Source organism: Bos indicus, chromosome 2, assembly GCF_029378745.1.
Source record: "Bos indicus isolate NIAB-ARS_2022 breed Sahiwal x Tharparkar chromosome 2, NIAB-ARS_B.indTharparkar_mat_pri_1.0, whole genome shotgun sequence".
In the NCBI taxonomy this organism is placed as follows: Eukaryota; Metazoa; Chordata; class Mammalia; order Artiodactyla; family Bovidae; genus Bos; species Bos indicus.
The window spans coordinates 87927120-87949454 of record NC_091761.1 but is presented as its reverse complement, the minus strand read 5'-3'; the positions used below and the strand labels follow the sequence as shown (position 1 = coordinate 87949454).

Here is a 22335-nt window from a genome sequence, read left to right as displayed (position 1 = left end):
TAAAAGGCTTAGCGAGGCTTATAATCAAAAGGTTCAAAGTTCTCTACTTGATCATCTGGAGATGGTCTGTGCTATAATAAAAGAAAAATAATGCCATAAGCTTTAGGTATAGGGTGAGGACAACAGTGTCTTTATTTTTCTTCTTGATCATTTCTAAATTTTGTTATGAATGCATCTTAGTTTTACATTGCTATTTTTATTTTATTGGGACTTTTAATTCTTCCCATTTTTATTTTTTGAAGTGCTTATCACATGCTCTCACTATCCTTTCATCTGTTGTCACTTTTTTTTTTCTCTTTTGCCTGGAGCAAATGGGGTGATCAAATGAATAAATATATATATTTTTTGATATATATATCTACTCATCCTTTCATAGTTTTCTTTCCTAGGAATTTGCTGTTTTTAAATGTATACCTTAATTTTCTTCTTCCCTGCATTTGACCGCAGTTGTACTGTTTTACTGGTTTTCGTTTCTCTTGTCATTATCACTAGTAACTGCATCTATTTTTCTGCCTTCCTCTTCTTTTGTAAAAATTGCATTTCAGTGTAAAGATTTTATCATTATTTTGATTGATCTAATTCTACTAAAAGGGTACATTTTTTCTAGTGGTTAAATATAACCTGTTTATTATAGCTTTTAGTATTACATGTATATGTGCTTTTAGAACAGATTCTGTTATCATATACTTCTGATTAATACTGTTTTGTTTTATAAATGTCCTTTTTTTTTTTTTTTTTCTTTTTTTGAAAGTAGGCGATGCCTGTGAGGAACAGGTACTTGCTTTTTGGTTGTGAGCTGTTATTGCTGTCATGTCAGATAACAATTTGCTTCCTTTAGTCACTGAAATAAAATATTTAGGAAATATTTTGATCATTGACATTTTCAAAAAATAAATCTCTACGTGGTATAAATCTTTGTGCTTTAGTATTGTAGTTCATCTCTAACTCATGAGCTCTTAATATTATTAAAAAATTACTGGGGTCTTAAGTTTTTTCAGGTGACCATCTACTTGAGGAAGATTTATGTTTGCTAAAGCAATGGCTGCATGATAGGTTATGGAGCAACTGGATTCATTTAAAGGTCTTATCTGTGATTTCCAGATGTGTGACACTTAGATGTTGACATTAGGAACTGCCCATGGATTTTCAGCATTGAAACTTATGTACACACAGGTATTAGTGATGAAGTAGCTTATGGCACCACTGACTACATGGCTCTATGTGTGCATATACTTAAATCATTAAAAATAGAAATCAACCTGCTTCCTTGAACAAAGATCATTTACCAGTATGTAAGAGTTACAAGGTCTAAATGGAGGCTACTCGGTGCTGGTAAGGGCTCTCGTGAATCGGTCCTATAACATGCCATTATGCTTGCTTAGGAAGACTTTACAACACTCTTCAACTGCACTGAGGGTATGAGCAGGGCAAGCTTGTTTTCATTTGTATCACTAGAGCCATGGGGTATACCTGGCACACAGCAGGTATTCAGGGAACAAAAGTTGGATAAATGAATGACCACTGAGATAATTTGGAAGAAATCTCATTTATATTATTCACTACATGTCTTACAAGCAGTTGGGAATAAACTGGGCATAAGTAAATAAGCACTTGATATGACAGTGCTGATCATAATTAAAAAAAATATTTTGTAAGGCACCATGTGGCGAGGCTAAATTCTCTTCTTTGTCTAAAATAATGTCTGCCCCACCCTTATTTCCTATGTTCCATAAATTGATACCATGGATGGTATATGGGCAATGGACAATAATGCTGCTTTGTTGTTCTTAGGAGTGAATACTAAGTTAATAGTTGTGTCAGGTATGGTGTGGTGTGACTTGTTAGTCTGTTGTGCAGGCTTAATAATAATTACCATGATCTTTAATGATAACAATTCTTAATGAGTATTATTATTGTTAATAATGATTACATTTAATAATTACATCCAATACTTATTATCTTTAATAATAATAATTAGCACATGGGAACCAGTGTCACCATTGTATTATCTTTAGAAGAAAAATCTAAATCTGTGACCTGGTAGTTTGCAGAATGTCTGCTCCCACCCTCTGCTTTCCAGATCAGAGTGAGTCAGGAAGCTTCCAGTGTCCAGGCAACAGGGAGGGGTTTCTAGAGAAACTCCTATGCATTCTATGTGTCAGAGGTCATACTCACATATGTCATTTTACACAGAGGTCTTATTTTTATTGTGAAATGCTGTCACCATGACCAGCTGATCTTCTACCTCCCCCTTCATAACTTTTAGTTTTTCTTGCAGATCCTTACTCCGTAACGTACTAATTTATGTGAATTACGTGGGGCGGAGTCCATGTTTATTACTTGTATGTTGGTAAAGCTTTGATCTTCTTTTGTCATGGCTGTGTTTAGATTTAAATGCCTGTATGACTTTTTTTTCTAATAAAAAACAGTTTATAAAAAAATCTTTAGTGAATTAAACATTTTTTAGCTTTTCACACATTGATACAAAGCAGAGAAATGTTTCAGTGACAACAGATTTCAACAGATTTTCAACTACATTAATTTGCTTTACTCTTTAGGGTGGTTTACTTCTTTGAAAACATAAGCAGAGGTATTCCTTTCCAGTGGTAACTGGTGTTAACATATAACATAGTAATTTTTTTTAAAAGACAAAGTTTCATATTTGTATGCAGACTTTGATGTAAATTAAATATCAGTTAAGACTTATGTGAGCAGAGTAGTTGATGGCCTATTTAATAATATTTAGAAACATAAAAGATACAAGAGGGGTTTCTTTTAGATTCCTATCCATTTTCTTGTACATATTCTCATAATAGCTTAGGGCCTCAAATCAAATATGCTTCCCTCCTAGGTGTCTTACAATATTTATAGACAAAAGCACATCTGATCTGAAAATACTGGTCCCATTAATAGCTAATGATAAGACCGTAGACATGAGGATGCTAGAGACAGAAGGTTTCCTTGATCTCACTTACGTGCTGGCTATAAACTTGAGGTTTCTCGGTCAGGAGACCTTGATTGGGGCACTCCACTTTTTAGTGACTAGAATCTGAGGGCTTCTGTCACTGCTTGGGGCAGTTGTGCTGCAGTCTGATGGTAATAATGAAGAGGAAAAAAATCCACAGCTTTCCCATTAGGCCTATCCAACTAAGAGGCTTGTTTAATCCAAGCCACTGTCAATCACAGATGGGTGACTTTTATAACTGTCTCTTCCCTTCTTATGATGGTGACTGGGATTTGCTTTGTAATGTTTGTGTTTTGCTCTTGATTTTTGTCCCTGCAGGTTTGATGATTCCTGTCTTTTGTGTGGTGGAGCAGTTGGACGGCTCTCTTGAATATGACAACAGGGAAGAGCATGCTGAGTTCGTCCTGGTTCGCAAAGACGTGCTTTTCAGCCAGCTGGTGGAGACTGCGCTCCTGGCCCTGGGCTACTCCCACAGCTCAGCAGCGCAAGCACAAGGTATTCTCCCATCTCCTTCTCCTCCCCGTGCCTCAGGCATGTCGTGATTTGAGGAAGAGTATGTGCCCCGAAATAATTCTCCAAACAGGGATTGGAGGAGAATGGTCACATTTAGCATCTTTCCCAAACAGTAGACAGCAGAATGTTTCATGGAGAATCTTGTTCTCTGGTTGCTTTGGGAAGCATTTGACCAGCACCTCTAGAGCCACCAAAATCATTTCATTTTGCCGTTTGCATTTCAAAGTGGTCATCATAGAGGGTGTTTTTTTTTTTTTTTTTTTTTTGCATTGATAGCGCTCTTATTTTCTCTAAGTCCCCAAATCAGTGTTCTCAGAGTACTCAGACATTTGACTCCTAACTTATCCAAACTTTAATATGTGATTTATAAGCTTTCAGTTTTCTAAGTTTATTCACTGCTTTGGGCCTGCAGCTTTTGTACTTTATGATCAGTTTTTAAATAGAAAAAAAAATGTATGCCTCTCGTATATTGTACTTTGTATCTTTGAAAACCTGTCTGTAGTTCTGTGGTCCAGTCATTTAAAAAATGCTCAGTGTCTCAGTGATCAATTCATTTTACTGATTTAATAAATATTAAATTAGCTTCGTTATTTCAGTGTGAATTGTACAGCACTAGGGACCTCATTGTGAACTGGTGTTGCCCATTGTTCTTTTATGCCAAATAATTGACAAAACAAGTAACAAAAATATCCCCAAACCTGAAGAATAGAAAAACAAATTTTTGACCCAATAGAATGATGTTTGTGCCGGAATGATTGAATTGTATAGATTATGATAAAGGGCAGAAGCATATGACTGCCAGGTTTTATTCCATATATTAATTTCTATCCTTACTTAACATTTGTGTATGTGCTATCGATTTTTGCTACTTTTTCAGATGAATTCCTCCTCATATACTTCCTAAGAACTGTTGGTACAATCCTCTATTTATTTAGAGAAGGAAACGAGAGATTAAGCAGTTTATAAAAAGTTACAAATATGGTGACTAAGAACATGGGATTTAAACCCCCAAGCTCTTGACTCTGATTTTGTAAGCAGATTATTACTTTAAAAATTTTTTAAAAATTAAATATTCAAATTATATCTTGGTTCTACCATCTGAAACCAACCCATCTACCGGAGATTAGGAATGTTTTCCCAAGACTCTGGGTTATTGTGAGTTGAAGTGCATGCTGAATCCCTCCACTTGGCCTGTCCGGGTGCAGCGATACATACTGCTGAATCGTAGAGTCCACTGCTTTCAAAGCAGCATGATAAAGGATGATTCATTTCCTTCTTGTGTGAGGGATTCAAGATTTGATCCCGAGCAAATTGCACGCTGGGCACCATTGCTTTTATTGCATGCTATGTGCCCAAATGAAAGAAAAGAATCCCCCCTTCTTCCCCCCCATAAACTTTTCATGCCATTTTAGGGATATTTTCTCTGAATGTAAAGGTCATTGTATCCCACTGCTTGCATCCTGGTGTGCCAGCTTCCTGTTTGACAGGGCCATCCATCTCAGTTAGCACGGCTGCTCAACGCGCCGTGAGCTCACATGTGGAGCACAGAGCACTAAGTGGCAAAGATTTGATTTTTGGCACATGCTCAGGGCAGGGGCTCTCAGGAAATTTGCACGAGGGAGCCACACGGTTCCATTCAGTGATGTGGACTGAGAGTTCTACTCACCGAGATGAGATCCACTAGCAAGAAATATGGTCCATAGTGGAGGGTTAAAGAGGAAAAAAGCCAAAAGCGAATATTGGCTTCCCCAAAGTTTTTGAAAATGGTGGTTAAAAATGACTAAATATTACACTTTGTAAAAGTTTAATCAACATCCTGAAGGTGCTCTAGATTGCAGATATAATTTATTTTGTAGGTAAATGAAGGTATTATCTCTAGGTCCTGTACTATAATTTCACAGAGGAGAAAAAAATCACAGTTCATTTATTTTATTTTAGATTGCTGCTCTCTGTTTTGGGCAAAGGGAAAAACTTAGAATTGTTTATTTTGGAATAAATGTATTAGATCCTTGTTGTCATTCAGATCATCACATGTGTGCAGTTTGTGGCACATTTATTAATATTATAGACCAAACAATGCATGATAAGACAGATCATTCACATGCTGGAGAAACAGCAGAGCAGGAGGAAGCTAGAAAAGGACGCAGAACAAAATGTGATTGGCTATTCAAGGCCTGAGGTTTTATATGTCTAGTTTTCTGTTTTGTTCTGGTTTTATTTGTTTGTTAGTTTAGGTAATTCTCTCAAGATGGAGAAGTCATTGGGTGACCTCCTAGCAAGTGCGTTTGTGGCAGAGAAACTGAGTGTTTCTGAACCTCTTCTTCCTGTGTTGGAGAAGTTGGGCCAAACTAAACTGCAGGGAGAGCTGGTTTCTTGAGCCTATTTTTACAAAGTTAGACTCTTGAAACAAGATTTTTCATTTTGACATGGCCAGAAAAGAGCTTCAGTAATTGAATTAGAATAGTATTCAGATTGTCTTTAAAAGAGAAAATACATCAGCAATGTTATTTTCAAGTGACACTCATGTTCCAATGACAAGCCCGCACACCCATGCTCTTGTAAGCGTGTTGTTGTTTAGCCACTCAGTTGTGTCCAGCTCTTTGAGACCCCATGCACTGTAGACCACCAGGCTCCTTGTCCATGGGATTTCCCAGGCAGGAATACTAGAGTGGGTTGCTCTTTCCTTCTCCAGGGGATCTTCCAGGCCCAGGGATGGAATCTGTGTCTCCTGCATTGCAGGTGGATTCTTTACCACTGAGTCATCTGGGAAGCACTCTAGTGAGCATAGCATAGTCAGTTACTTTTTCTGAGAGGTCATTCCCTCCAGGTGAGCTGAAGTTTTTTTAATAAAGAATATTTTCTTATAAAGGATGATAGAAAATCTACTAAAATGTAATTCAAGAGTTTCTAATCCAACCCTTCCTCTCCCCATTTTATGGTAACCGTTTTTATTTGAAGCCAGGTACTTGGACCCAAGAGAGGATAAGAGCACAAGATAATGTCATAAACCATGGGCATTAGGCTTTTTATTGACCCAAACCCTTCAGTTTCCAGAACATATGCCATTAACTTTCTGTGATTCTCAAGGATATGAGATGCAGGATTCATCTGACCAGCTGTTTTGCATATGCAAAAAGCCTAAAGATGGCAAGCTCTTTGCTTTTCCCAGAATAGGTAGCCTTAAGAACAACCGGCACGTTTTATGTTATATGCTGAACTATGAGTCAATGTATGTGGATCAAAAGTAGCTTCCAGTCTTTTGGAAGAGGAGTGTTAACCTAGGGAACGCTATGCAGTAACCCTCCCCCTCTAAAGCATCACTCCTTTCATTGGTCTTTCTTGTTCCTTTTCATCCTTTCAGTTTTGCTCCACAAGGCTTTTGGTAATAGCCATGGACCTCTCCACATGGCCAAGAGAGTTCTTTATCCTACTGATTATGTAGCTATTCACACTTGCACGGTAGATGGTGGACTCTGGGAGGTGGCAGTGATGGCAACACGATTCCTTACTGTGTACATTTGATTAACTTGTAAATGGATATCTTTTCTCTCTCCTGCTTCCTATTTAAAATTTATTTTTAAACTTTATAATAAAATTTATTTTTGACTAGAAAATTTTATTTAAGAACAAACATGCAGAAAAATAAATAAGCAAAAATCCTTTCTGGCTGGTTTTTTTGGGGGGTGGGTCATGAGTATGTAAAAGTTACGAGTTCAGAGGAAGTGTATCAGTCACCATTTTTTCTTATGTGTATTAGAATGGTTAAATGTGTGTGCAGTGTGTGCTTAGTTGCTCAGTTGTGTCCAACTCTTTGTGACTCCATATACTGTAGCCTGTCAGGCGGCTCTGTCCAGGGAATTTTCCAGGCAAGGAGAGTGGGTTGCCATTTCCTACTACAGGGAAATTAAATGTATATGGCTGTTTAAAATGACATTTTTAAAAAGTGACACAAAAAATGCATTTAATGTAACTTGAATCAAGCAGAGTGCCAAATATAATATCAATGATATAAAATTCTACTTATATGTATAGGAAAAGACAAAGGAAATATATGAAAATATCAATTGGGTGGGTTGTGGGATTACATGGGATTTTCTTCTTTTTCCAATCAGAAAAAAATGTAAGTATGAAATTCTACTTCCTCTATGAATTCTTCTCTGAATAAGGGGGAAGTTGTTAATTTAGCCATAGGTGTGAAAACTTGTATATGATATAGATACATTATTTCCATTGTCTTTTTCAGTTTCAGATTAAAAAAGCAAAAAGCAATAAGTCATTAATGGGCCCCTGTGATGTATAAAATAAGGGTTTTTTAAAATTTATTAAAGTATAGTTGATGTACAAAGGTTTCTTGGAGTTTTAATAGTACAAGGTAACAAATTGGGCAATTACTGTTTGCCAGACACTATTCTAAGAGATTTACATGTACTCACTTATTTAATTCTCGCAACAGCTCTTGAAGTAACTTAAATGTTTCCCATTTCATAGATGAGGAAACTGAGGCAAGTAAAGAGAGGGAAATAACTTTCCTTGGGGCACAGGACTAGTGGGTGGAAGAGCCGAATCTGAAGCCTAGTTAAATACCTCCTGAGTCAGAAGCCTCAACCATAGGTTTGTCCAGTGACAGCCCTGATCACTGGAAATGTAGAGTCAGGGTAGGAGTCCATTCTTCTGTAATTCTTGTTTTTTTACTTTTTGGACATAAGGCCTAAAAGGCAAGACTTTTGGATTTGGATTACTCTTACATAATGATTTTATTTATTTTGTGACAATTACATATATTCAATAATGATAAATTATATATATTTCACTTCCATAATGGAATGTACAGAAATATTTCTTCAAGATAACTGAGACAGATTTCATTAAAAACAAGAGCCTCACAAAATTGTTTATTGACGCCAACTCCTAAAACTATAAAGAGGGCCTGTAGTAGGTATGTGGACTTCCCAGGTGGCTGAGTAAAGAATCCACCTGCAATGCAAGAGACACAGGAGATGTGGGTTTGAGCCCTGGGGTCGTGAAGGTTCCCTGGTGGAGGGCATGGCAACCCACTCCAGTATTCTTGCCTGGAGAATCCCATGGACAGAGGAGCCTGGTGGGCTGCAGTCCACAGGGTCACAAGGAGTCGGACACAACTGAGCGACTAAGCACACATGTACATGGTAAGTTACATAATTCAAATATACATTTCTTTCTTATGAAGCTAAAATGATTCCTGATATGCAAGTAAAGCATATTTCTCAGCAATTCTCATCTTCAAATTAATTAATTCAGTAGCATGAAACACCTACTGTGTATCAGTCGTTCTAGGTTCTGGGGAAAAAGAACTGGAAAAAATATCTTGCTTTCACAGAGCTTATACAAGAAAAGTTTAGTATATGGATTTCTAGTTAGTTTTTGCCTTGTGAGCTCAGAAACATTGGATATTGAGGCTCAGAGAATAGAGATGCATATAAAATTTGTTTACTGGTTGGTGCTAATTTTTAACTAAATGTTTATTTTCTTCCTGAAAAACACTTGAGAATATCTCTTCTTCTTGTTAGCTTTTGGAAATAGACGTTGAGGTGGGAAATACGGGTTACAATTTCTAGGAAATCCTTACTTGGTTTTACTAAGGAAAGCTATTTATTTGTCTCTTCTGTCCATTGCTGTCTTCATTTAAAAAACAGCCCTAATGTTGGCTTTGCTTTTCTTTTGGCCTTACAGCTAGGTATGTGGGATCTTAGTTCCCCTACCAGGAACTGAACCCATGCCCTTTGCAGTGGAAGTGCGGAGTCTCAACCACTGGGTCATCGGGGAAGTCCCTGGCTTTGATTTTTATTGGTGAAACTCTTCTGTTCTCACAGGCCCATTTCTTCAGAACACAAGGGTGGCACTAGTGGTAGGCATTTAGTTAATGTTAGAAGAGTGAACAAATGAAGATATTTATTACCCTGGAGAAACATGCATTCTTAAAAAGTATCAGTTTACTGTCTTTAATTATTAGATTTGGACTCATGAACTGGAAGTCATTTTGTTTTCTTAGAGTGATACATAGCACAATGGGAAGTTGGTAGGAATGCTGTAAATATTTTTTGAACATTTATTAAGATTCATTTTTGCTAAACTGTTTTCATAAGGAATTTTTATGTGTATATGAAGTTGTGTGTGAAGTTGGTTCCCATTCATTAACTTGCTGTTTTCATCAGAAGTGAAGTATAATTTGACTCCTTGTGAAAGTGTGAATGGGTTAGTTGCTCAGTTGCCTGACTCTGCTATTCAGGGACTGTAGCCTACCAGGCTCCTCAGTCCATGGGATTTTCCAGGCAAGAATACTGGAGTGGGTAGCCATTCCCTTCTCCAGGGGATCTTCCCAACCCATTGATCGTACCTGGGTCTTGTGCATTGTAGGCAGAGTTTTTACTGTCTGAGCCACCTGGGAAGCCCCCAGTTTGACATCTTATTGTTCAGCTATTACCATTTGTAGATTATCCCATGTCATCATTCCATAGTGATGTTTTGGCTATGCTTGGTGTGGCCAAACATTCCAATCATAACTGTTAGACTCAAAGAGATAGTTATTCAAAGGGTACCTAGGGGATTGCTGGCATCTAAATTATTCTGATCAGAACTTAGAGATATTGTGTCAGTGTTTATGTAGACCTCATCTGTTTGAAGGCATTGTATGAAGGGAGAATAATTTCAGCTTACGAACGATAAACAATGATAAGAATATACAGAATAAGATTTAAAACCAGAGCAGTGAGAATATTTATATAAAAAGGAATGGAGTGGTATTACTTTATATTTTATGTTATATAAAATAAATGTTATTTTATATATATTATTCCTTTATTATCATATACTTTCTAGTGGGTTAGTTCTATAACATACCACATATTGGGAAAACTTTACATAGAATACACTTTCATATATAATACATACAGAGTTGAGAGTGTATTAAATACTCATGAGCTCATCATCTAGGATCAACAATTAGCAATTTATAGTCGATTTTGTTTCATCTGTGCTTCTACCCATTCTTACCTCTCTCCCACTGGATTATTTGAAATAATCCTAGATGTAATATTTTGTCCATAAATATTTTACTGTCTTTTAAAGACTATTTTAAAAACAGAACTACAAGTGTGATGCCTAAAAATAAAAGATAATAATTCCTTAATGTAAAATATCCAGTCAAGGTTCAAATTTTTCTAATTTTTTATATCTATATGTATATATTTTTAGTGTTTGTTTATTCAAATTAGAGCCATACAAATCTACATACTGTATTTGGTTGATGTGTATCTTAAGTCTTTGAATCTATGGGTTTCTCATTCTCTTAAATTTAAAACTTACATTTGCTGCTTTAATTCAGAATTATTTTTATTTTGCTAAACTTAATGAAAGCCCCAAGTCTATAAATGTAAATATTATGATTTCAAATAAAAAATTAATAAGCTTAATCATGACCTTGGACAGGAATTCAGAAAAATCACTTTTTTGAGACACAGAGAAAGAATGATTAAAAGACATATGTTGTCTAAAGCTGAAAGGTTTTTCATGCTCTGAAAGTTTGACATTCTCCCTACTGAAAATGTTTTAAATGATCTCTTGCCTTGTCTGTCTTAGTTTCTTTCTTTGGTTCACTCTCTCTCTTTTTTTCCCACTTTTTCTTCTTTAATTAAACTCTCATGTTTGGGAGACTCTCAGAAGTTTTTTCTTTATAAGGGCAATGTTGGAAAAAAGGTGCATATTTAGAAATTTTAGGCCTTGGAGCAAACTTTTAATAAACAAGCTGCTTTTTACAAAATTCTGTGGCTCTCAAAAAAGAGCTAAGAAAGCTACCCAAAATTGCTGTTAACCATGTTTCAACCCTCATTAGAGCTGGATGGACCAAAATGTAAAACACTGGCTGGGCTGACACAAATCTCTAACAAGCCCCCATGCTCTTCCCTCCTCTACTACGTAAAATTAAGTATTCATGTATATGTGTGTGCATATGTATTTATTCACCTGCACATAGCAAAACCTGAAGCACTACTTTATCACTAAATGCTAGGGGAAGAAGAATGCTCATCTTACTTCTTTGTCTATTATATACTTAAAAATGAATATCTAATATGTGTTTATATTTCTGTATTTCTAATTTTTGTTTATATTGTCATAAGTGTTATTTAAAATACATAAAAATGTATTTATGACTCATTTAAAGATCAGCTGATGGAATTGTTGTGTGTATGTAAATTTGTAGAGAGTGAAGACCCTATCCAATTTGATTTGCAGAATGCCTAGCTGTTAAGTAGGAAGTGTTTGATAAAAAGTGTTAAGGGCAGTGAATTAAAAAAAAAAAAAATCTGATCTCACTTGACACCTGACCTTGAAATTTTTGCCAGAATGTCCAGTGGAAAAAATCATTATTAGTGGAAATCATTCATTAAAGACAAAACTAGCTCATTATTTTCTCTATTATGAGGGACGGGTTTAGCAATGTTTGCAGTTATGTTTTATTTGGGGCGGTTGGTCATGGTGACCATTAGCTTTGATGTATTTTTTAAACTGCTTAAAATCCTTCTTTTTGCAGTTTGGGCATTAATGCCTTTGACCTGGAGGGGAGTGATCATCTTAGTTCTGCGTTTTGGCATTCATATAAAATGATCCAGGTTAAAGAGATCGACCCACAGTGATATACAACTTTTATTTAATAATTAAAGTATGTCCCATTAAAAATATATAGCTTTTGAGGAGTTATGAGTAGGAAACCTACCATCTAAAATTGGTGATACTCTGATACAATTTATATTGTGTTTAATTTTTTATTCTATTCCCTTCAAAAGTATAACTGTCATTTACTAACGTATAGATTTAAAATACAGGGTAGTCATTTGCTGAAGACCCACTCTTTTTGTGCTTTAAGAAGATGCAGTAGCAATTCTGTGAAAGGAACTCATCTGGTAAAAAGCACATTCATAAATGATACAATAGACAGTGCTGGTACCTTTTGTGTAGATCCTTTATATTTAATGCTTTTCATTGATAACAATTCTCAGTCTTGATGCTATACCAATCATATTTAATAAAGTCTATTTTGACATTCATGATAGTAAAAAATCCTTGGCCATAGACATTTTGTAATATTCAAATACTTTTTAAAAACTTTCTTTTTTCCCTTTTTAATCTGGATAAGAGCTCTGTCATCTAATTCTTATAATTTCAGTTAATTCTTTGTGTAATTGTGAAATTTCAGAACTGTAGTTCCTTTTTCTTCTAAAATTCGTATGCATTTTACATTTATACTTTGTCCAAATTTTCTCAGATACAATATAATTGTATTTAAAAATTTTTATGGGATATAAACTCTGCAACAAACTCTTCATTCATTGTGTAGTGTCAGTTGGTGGGAGGTTTATTTGTAATGTATGTAGGCATCTTGGCACGGAAAAGGAGCCCTGCGGTGTCAGGGACCTCTTCTGTCTGCTGTGTGACGGAGCTCAGCAGTGGTTGTGGGAGGCAGGCTTGCGGAACAAGCATGCAGTTGACCGTTTGGTCACTCATGAGCTCCTTGGTTTGGTTTCTGAGGTGCCAGATAGATTTCACATGATTGTGATGAGCATTTAAAATTCAGTGCTTTGAAAAGCAGTGTTTTTGTTGTTGTTTTGGAGTTTTTTGATAGTAGCTTTGAGAGCTCTAAAGAGTCTTACATCAAGGTTCTACTTGCTCAAAAGCAGTAACTAGCAAGATTATTTGTGTGTCAGTGCGGGAAACAAAGGTTTTTCCCTGTCTGCCCCTGTTTGGTTTGAAGAAATGTCACCCAGGACAGAAGAGCAAACCTGCGCTACTGTTTTACAAGCTAGTTACTCAGGTTGGAAAAGATCGCTGCAGGCTATATGCAAATAGACAGTGCCCAAGGTTTCTCTCAGCTTCCAGCTCCAGCTCGTCAGAGAAATGCATCCAACATATTTTTTCTGTCAGTTTTGTAAATCAAAGAATGAAATGCTAGAATGCTCATAGCACAGTCAAACCTCTGTCCTCAATGATGTGGCTCTATAAGGCCTAATAATCTCCCAGGTGAAAATCTGGGCCCACCATCCTGGGAGCCAAGTTAAGAGGACAGTCTGTTCTTATCAAACGCTTTGACCAGTTTTACCGACTTAAGGTGATGGTTCTTGAGAATATCTGCTCCAGAGCCAGAATAATAAATACAAAATTCAAGTGTCATGTTTTATTATTATGAATACAGTGCTTCCTTAAGGGAAGGGGGAAGTTTCTTTGAAAGGGGGTCTCCTTTAGATACTCTGCAAGGGAAAAGAGAGATTAGAATTATTTGGAAAGGAAGTACTTTACTAAGATCTTAAGTCTTTTAGAGCATGACTGGAAGAAGTGTAGCTGAGTTTTACTGCGCCCCTTTTATGGAGAGGAACACAATGCAGACATTTTTGTTTATTGTTGTTATTGTCATTTTTGTTATTTTGTTTATTTGCTCAGTCATGACCAACTCTTCTGTGACACCATGGACTGTAGTCCTGCCAGGCTTCTCTGTCCATGGGATTTCCCAGGCAAGAATACTGGAGTGGGTTGCCATTCCCTTCTTCAGAGACAATGCAGACACTTTTGAAGATTATACCTTAGTTTTGTGGCTCTCTCACAGACTGTATCATTCATTCACTTAACAAATATTTCTTGAGTGCCTATTACGTGCCAGGCATTGTTCTAGGTGTTGAGGGCACAGCAAAGAACCAAACATATAATGCCTCTGCTGTCAAGATACAAGGAGATAGAAAACTATAAATATATAAAAAAATGTTAAGTAGGACCTGGCAATAAATTAATGCATATGTTGATCCTATTTTCCCCATCTTGTCTAGAAGGAAGTTTTGGCAAATTTAAACTTGTGGAAAGTAGCCATTTGGCCAGAACAGAATTGAAGCTTTTGAATGGGGTTTGAGGATTAAAAATAAAATGATGTAGGTGCCTAAAAGGGTAAGCCTCAGTTTTCTGAAAAATTCACCTATTTGGACTATTCATGTTTGGAATAGGACAAATGAATACATCAAAATTAGCTTAGATTAAGCCATAGTTTAGTTTTTGTGAGGGAAACTGAAACGTATGGAATAGACATGCTATGACTATATTAATAAAAATATAAACTAATTTTTTAATTAATTAATTTTAACTAATATTAATTAACTAATAAAAATATTAACTAATATGAAGTACTGCTGCTGCTGCTAAGTCACTTCAGTTGTGTCCAACTCTGTGCAACCCCATATATGACAGTCTACCAGGCTCCTCCGTCCCTGGGATTCTCCAGGCAAGAACACTGGAGTGGGTTGCCATTTCCTTTTCCAATGCATGAAAGCGAAAAGTGAAAGTGAAGTCGCCCAGTCACGTCCAACTCTTCATGACCCCGTGGACTGCAGCCTACCAGGCTTCTCCGTCCATGGGATTTTCCAGGCAAGAGTACTGGAGTGGGGTGCCATTGCCTTCTCCGATATGAAGCACTAATATTTATTTAATGCTTCTTATACACCAGCTATAGTTCTAGGTGCTTCACATGTAGTCTCTCATTCAGTCCTCATACTAACTCCTATGAAATACATGATATAATTGCCCACAATTTACCAATGAGGAAACTGACATTCAAAGAGGTAAGTAGCATGGCTGACGGCAAAAATTGGCTGCATAGAATGTGTACTTAACCAATTTCCCCCTCTGTGGCATTATATTTCTAGTCTGCCAATTTAGTTTATAATTCAAACTAATAGTAACTCTATTATACAGGCATAAACCAAAGATTGACATTTTGGAATTGGTAACTGAACATATACATGTTTAAATTGAGCAGGGAGCTTGTTATGAGTCTAAATAACAAAATTGAACTTGCTGTCTTGGGATGGCATTTTATGAGAACTTATTTGTGAGACTCCCATTTTTGTATATCTAAGCTCTTTACAAACTTATAAATTTAAAAAACAACTTTTTCTAATAACAAACCCAATAACAAACTAGTGCTTGTTAATTATAGAAAACTAAAAAAATACAGAAAAAGGAAAAAGACACCACCCACATGTCAGACCAGTGACCGAGAAATAAATGTAGGTAACATTTTAAGGCACTCTTCTTTAGTTATCTTTCTTTGGTCGCTAAGTCGTGTCTGACTCGCGCAACCCCATGGACTGTAGCCTGCCAGTCTCCTCTGTCCATGGGATTGTCCAGGCAAGAATACTGGAGTGGGTTGCCATTTCCTTCTCCAGGGGATCTTTTGTTATAGTGCAGGGCATTTTTTAAAATAGTTGAGGTCACATATGCAATATTTTAATCTGTGGTTCATTTAATATTATAATATATAATTTGCATATTCTTTATTATTATTTCTAATATCATATAATAGTGAAGTTTTGGTTTTCAAAGTGAATATGAAAGATTTATTTTCTTTTTATGATCTGGAAGGATTTCGGAGTGGTCAATAAATTAGGAGCTGTTAAGTACAGATACTGTGTCTAGGCCATGCTGGACCATCAGAGTGACCAGCTCTACTGTTCATGTGACAATGTAGATACCCTTTGAGAATGTTTTTTTCTAGGTTAGTTCATTGCAGTGACTTCCTTGGCAATCCAGTGGTTAAGGTTCCACCCTTTGAATTTAGGGAGTGAGGGTTTGATTCTGGTCTGGGAGCTAAGATCCTGCGTACTATGAGGCCAAAAAAAAAAAAAAAAGTTTATTGTAGGTGTTTTGGCATTGACCTCCTTTCTTTCTTACCTCTGCCTTGTGGTAAAGAGTTAAGTTTTTTAATGTGGGAGAAAAGTTAAAAGACATTGTGTCATTCAGGAAACCTTAGTTAATTGATTGCATATTTTGTTTTTATAATAGTCTCGTTCTTGCCACATTTTGGTCTTTCTCCTCTTTAAAAAACACATACACAGCATTGTGTGGGTTAGTTACTGAGTGCTTACCAGTTTCACAATGACAATCCTGTGTTAACAATGTCCCTTGGCCCAGGCATTAATAACTGATGACAGTTTGTCTGATTTTTAGCCTCTGGTTTTTGCTCTGTGCAGTAGATGGAGATGTTCTGAAAGAGTCATTGGGGGAAACTCTTAGGGAAGGTTTTTCCTGTGTTTGAATTGACTGAGCGTGGCTCACACTTGGAGGTAGGAATTTGTCAGACAAATCATGAAAGCTCCCAGGCTTGCAGGAGCAGTGGGTGGTAATCCCTTTTTGGTGGTTTGTTTCTAGAGGACCTCAGATCCTACTGGGCATGGGAACGAGATGAACCTCTCTGTCTCCTTTCTGTATTTTATAGTTCTAAAACTGACCTGGCTTATTTTCTTAGTGTTCTCTTAGCTTAGCAGGTGTCAGATGGTCCTAGTTAGAAGTCAGATGGCCTCCTACCCTGCATCCTTTCCTAGCAGTGTCATTGGTACCGTTCGCATCATCTCCCTTTTGTGTGCTTTTCTGGAATCATTCAGCTCACACTGAGGTCTGTCTGTTGGCATCACTCTGTTCCTATGTGATTATGTTGGTGGCCCTTGGATATAGAGAAGCATTTGCATGTGTGTGTGCTAAGTCACTTCAGTCATGTCTGACTCTTTGTGACCCTATGGATTGTAACCCACCAGGCTTCTCTGTCCATGGGATTCTCCAGGCAAGAATACTGGAGTGGGTTGCCACCCCCTCCTCTAGGGCATCTTCTCAACTAAGGGATCAAATCTGCTTCTCTTACGTTTCTCTCCCACTTGTGCCACCTGGGAAGCTCAGAGAGAAGTATTTGCTTTCAACAAATATTTAGGTGGGTTTTCATAATGGGCATAGCAAAGATTGGTCAGGACTTATGTAACCCAGCTTATCTATAAAAATGTACTCATGTGACCAAAAATATCGATTCATATGAACAAAGAGTTTAGTTAAGAAACCAGTGTTTTCTTATATCTTACATAATACAATGTTATAATTTGCTGCTATTTTCCTTTTTTTACTTGTAACCCCTGGTGGATATTAAAACGTACCCATTTGCAGTTTAAACGAACAGAATTAAAATCAGTTATGTTTTTCTGTCTTAACTTATTAAAAGGAAGTTTCCTGTTGTGACTAATAAGATTATACATTTTGTCCAAGTCTCTCAGCAGAACTAATTCAGCCAGGTAAATGGAAAAAAAAAAAAAAAAGTTCAATTCTGTTGTAAGTTAGGGGGATTAAAATACTTGTGGGTATGGTGTGTTCTCCCAGGAGAATGAGGTGTCATTTAACATTTGATAAGGGATCTTGGCTGCATTGTCTTTAAGTTTACAAAAAATAACCAACTTATCATCCCCGAAAGATCACACCAATAGAATATTTTTCTCTTGTCTCTCATTGGTATACCTCAGTATTAGTAAGACATAATTTTGTTATGTTTTCATGTAGGTTTAGTCCTTAAAAAAAAAAATGGTGTGCATATTGTTGCTAATTATAATGCTAGGGAACATAGAGCTTACTGTGTGCCAGGCATGTGGTAATTCACTTAATGCTCACAAACCACGTGTGACATAAGTACAATTACCTACGTTTTACACCTAAAGAAACTAAGCACAGAGAGGTTAAGGGAATTACCCCAGGAGGTCCAGAAAGAAAGTGATGGAGCCAGGATTCAGACGTTGCAACCCAGGCATGTGCTTCTTGAGACAGGGACTTAGTCACTATACTCTGCCTCTCTATTGATTGTTTATATAAATAAGAGGCTCTGCAAGGCCTAATATAACTAGACTAACTCATTAAAAGGCTACTTATTTCCCCCCTCTTTTCCCTTTATTTATCTTTTCTTCTTGTAGTAGATTGGGAGACAAAAACTTCAAAGACATTATGAGTGTGTTCTACTTAATCTGAAATATTTTGATGCTTCTGGAAAAGTGAGATGATTTAATTTCATATATAATTGCATGAGGAAATATAAATTATGTTTTTTAAAATACCTATGACACTAAACCACAAAATGAACAGATAAAACTGATTTGTTCTCTGACAAATCAAGATATATGGCAGTGTTTTCATTACAAGTGCCGTTCGAGGGGATGGAGCAGCTGAGTGTGCTACAATATGACACAACTCTTCCCAGGCAGCACTGCTTTCACAGGGCCTTCCTGAGGTAATTTACAACCCATACTAAAAATTTTCTTAAACCAGCGTGAGGCAGAGCCCAGGTTGAACTTCTCAAGTCATGGAATGCAGACATATCTTCCTAACTGACCTTCTTGAGCATTAACTTACTCTTCAGAAATAAGTCATTTTATCCTATACAGAGAATGGGCCATTTTCAGGGCATGGGGTGGGGAGTGGCATTTAGAAAATTCTCTGTCTTAAGTGCATTTAATAGTTTCCTGGAAGGTATGTGTTGACTTCTTCTGGAGGGTAATTTATTCATAGTAAGACTGAGTAATAATTCTTTTTTCTTCCCACTGGACTAAAAACAGAGTGTGTTGTAGGTCTCTGTGTGGTGAAAGGCTAAAAACTAAAAAATGTGGATGTTGTGCGTTCAAGCACTTCTCAAAGGACCTGTGTCCCCAAGCTGCCACAGTCATTTGTTTGTCCTGAATTTTAAAAAGGTTTTGAAATGTGTGGGACCAAAATAGTTCTGTTTGTAGTACTGGGGAATCTGGGAAAATAAAAGTGTTGTCTTCTGTGTGGGAGAGATTGATACGGCTTGATTGCTGGTGGCCGTGGTGGTTTCATCACTAAGTCATGTACGATTCTTGTGATCCCATGGACTGTAGCCCGCCAGGCTCCTCTGTCCATGGGATTCTCAAGGCAAGAATACTGGAGTGGGTTGGCATTTCCTTCCCCAGCAGATCTTCCTGCTCCAGGAATCAAACCCAGGTCTCCTGCATTGCAGGCAGATTCTTTACCATCTGAGCCACCAGGGAAGCCCTATTAAATAAAATGATCCTGCTGCAGCTGCGAAGTTACTTCAGTCGTGTCCGACTCTGTGTGACCCCATAGACAGCAGCCCACCAGGCTCCCCCGTCCCTGGGATTCTCCAGGCAAGAACACTGGAGTGGGTTGCCATTTCCTTCTCCAATGCATGAAGTGAAAAGTGAAAGTGAAGTCGTTCAGTCGTGTCCAACCCTCAGTGACCCCATGGATTGCAGCCTACCATGCTCCTCCATCCATGGGATTTTCCAGGCAGGAGTACTGGAGTGGGGTGACATTGCCTTCTCCCATCCTTCTGCAGGTAGCACCTAATCATTACCTTGATTTTTTGGGGCAATGATTGACTTTTCATTGAGTCTGCCAAAATCACTCACCTGGTCCCTTTTGTGATCCATGACAGCTGATTTGTGATGGGTGGGCAGGAATCGGGGGCAGAGATTAAATGTTCGGGTCAAAGACAAAAACAGAACTCCATAAAGCAGATCTTGGTTTATTTTGTATTAGATTCCAGAGCAATGGGTAAATTCAGACATGCAGGAGATGTTATTCTGTATCACTGGGTCTTGTATTAGATGCTTTACTTAATTTTTTTTAACGGTTTATTTTCTATTATATGTAAAAAAATGTTGGTTGAAAATGGCTATCTGATATAAATGTTGCGTGTGTGTGTGTTAGTCATGTCTGACTTTTTGCGACCTCATAGACTGTAGCTCGCCAGGCTCCTCTGTCCATGAGATTCTCCAGGCAAGAGTAGATTGCCATTCTCGTTTCCAGGAGATCTTCCTGAGCCAGAAATCAAACTCAGGTCTCCTGCATTGCAGGTAGATACATTTACTGTCTGAGCCACCAGGGAAGCTAGAGTTTATTAAACAAATCAAATCAAACAAGAGATAGTATTATACAACATTGTGACAGTGTAGAGGGAAACCAGGCGAAGTTTTGAAAGTAGAAGTTCTCAGTTGTCCATTAGTTGTTTTTTTAAAGTTTAATTTCCAGATTAATGAATATAAATGGTTAGAAGCTTATGGATTTCCCAGTTTCTTTTCTTTAAGGCTTTGTTAGGAATTGCTCACGGTGAACAGTTGATGTAACATAGTGAGACAGGACCTTGGGTCTCCAGGCCTGTGTTTTCTACACTCCTGTTCTTGTTGAGGACAGGATAGTAGAGTGTGTTAGGTGCTGTGAACTCAAGAGGGTGACTGCTGGGCTTTTAGTCTTGTTGTTACCACTTTCCAGCTCTGTGACTCTCTGCCCCTCGTCCTCATCTATAATGTAGGGGTAAAAGGGAATTTCCTGATAGTCTAGTGGTTCACATTCGGTCCTTCCACTGCAGGGGTGCAGGATATAAGATTCCACATACTGCTGCTGCTGCAAAAAAAATAGCGGTAGAAGTAATTGCTTTCCCTTCATCACCTCCTTCCTAGGATTGTTAGGAAAATTAAATGAAACAGTCCAGATAAGCTGCTTTACACAGGGTAAGGGCTGGGTACATGTTAGTTGCTAGTATAGTTACTATTAATACTTTACAAAGCAGAAGCTAGATACAGTATGTTAATTTCTTTGGTTTTCTGTAGTCTCCGTTCATATATCCCCTCCTTCTGTGATATTGGATGTAAATTACTAATATTATTTTCTTAATCATTTTGATTTTCTTGCTGGATAGGAAGCATAGATCCTATGATATTCATTGTGTTTTGATCAGCGAAATCCTATTCTATGGCTCTACATCAACTTGGAAAAAAATTGATTTCTTTTTCTGTAGACAAAGTATTCTGTTCTATATTGACTCTACTTTTAAAGTAGAATTTAATCTATATTTTATATATGCTGACAGTATAATAAAATTTCTCCCAAGTCATCTGGTTGAAATTGCATATTTTAAAAAATGAAATAGTCTTTATTAATAACAAATTTTAAAAGCCTTATATTTCACTAATGGTTTTGTAATAAAATGCATTTTTAGTCAGGTGACACACACTTTGTATCTATTCAATCTCCTCCTTCCATAGCGTTTTAAATATCCAGGTGCTGTGCCATGCTCAGTGGCTCTGCCATGTCCATGTCCGACTCTTTGCAACCCTGTGGGCTGTAGCCTACCAGGCTCCTTTGTCCGTGGGATTTTCCAGGCAAGAATACTGGAGTGGGTTGCCATTTCTTACTCCAGGGGATCTTCCCGACCCACGGATCAAACTGGCATCTCCTGCATTGGCAGGCAAATTCTTTACCACTGTGTCACCTGGGAAGCTCCCCAAATATCCAGTTATCTAGGTACAAATGTAGCTTGACTACAGTGAACCATCACTTAACACAGCATTCTCACCGTTGGATTGAAAACCAGGCTATTTCCCATCTCATTCCTCTTCCAAAATAGTTGTTCATATCTTTTCTTCTTATGTTCCACTTATGGAACTGCCTCAAAGTAAATCTGGGGCTGTGTGGAGCAGAAGGAATGTAAATGTTTTTTCCCTGGGGACACATTGTCAATAGGTATTTGTGACCTGGAAAATTTGAATGTTATTTACCTTAATCACAGCTCCTCCTTCTTTTCATTCTCCTTCCTGGAGCATCTCACAGGGCATAGCTTAACTTTGGTACGTCTTACCTGGGCTAAATGATCACATCTTGAAAAAAAAAAAAAGAAGTAGACAGTGGTATTTGTGTGACTAGAGAGCCCAACTAAATAGAGATATTAGGTCATGTTACGCTGCATTCAGTTCCGTTGCTGCATAATGCTGTTAACTTGTAAATAGGGCAATAAGAAATGAACGGACAGTGAATCCCAAAGTAGCAGTTTTATTCTAATTTTTTAACTTCTTTCCCCTCACTCCTGTAGTCTTCTTCCATTCTCACTATTTCTCTCCCTTTTCTCAGTATTTAAAATACTCCTGTCTCCCCCCTGCCCTTTTTTGAGCAATATTCTATTATTAAAAAAAAAAAAAAAAATTAAGCATGAATTACCTGTGGGGAAACAT

The 22335-nt window shown here is 37.3% G+C and overlaps 1 protein-coding gene across 2 annotated transcripts in view; it reads left to right on the top strand.

Annotated features, from left to right (window-relative positions):
• SATB2 (SATB homeobox 2) overlaps positions 1 to 22335 on the top strand; it is a 201401-nt gene that overhangs the window by 21691 nt on the left and 157375 nt on the right. The window contains exons 1-2 of one of the 2 annotated variants that reach the window (XM_070769811.1): positions 784 to 2342; positions 3284 to 3460. In XM_070769811.1, coding sequence (XP_070625912.1) covers positions 2330 to 2342; positions 3284 to 3460 — 190 coding nt within the window. In that variant the 5' untranslated portion in view covers positions 784 to 2329. Of the gene's footprint in view, positions 1 to 783; positions 2343 to 3283; positions 3461 to 22335 lie in introns of those variants that run through there. The other variant, XM_019974518.2, reaches the window with a different exon arrangement.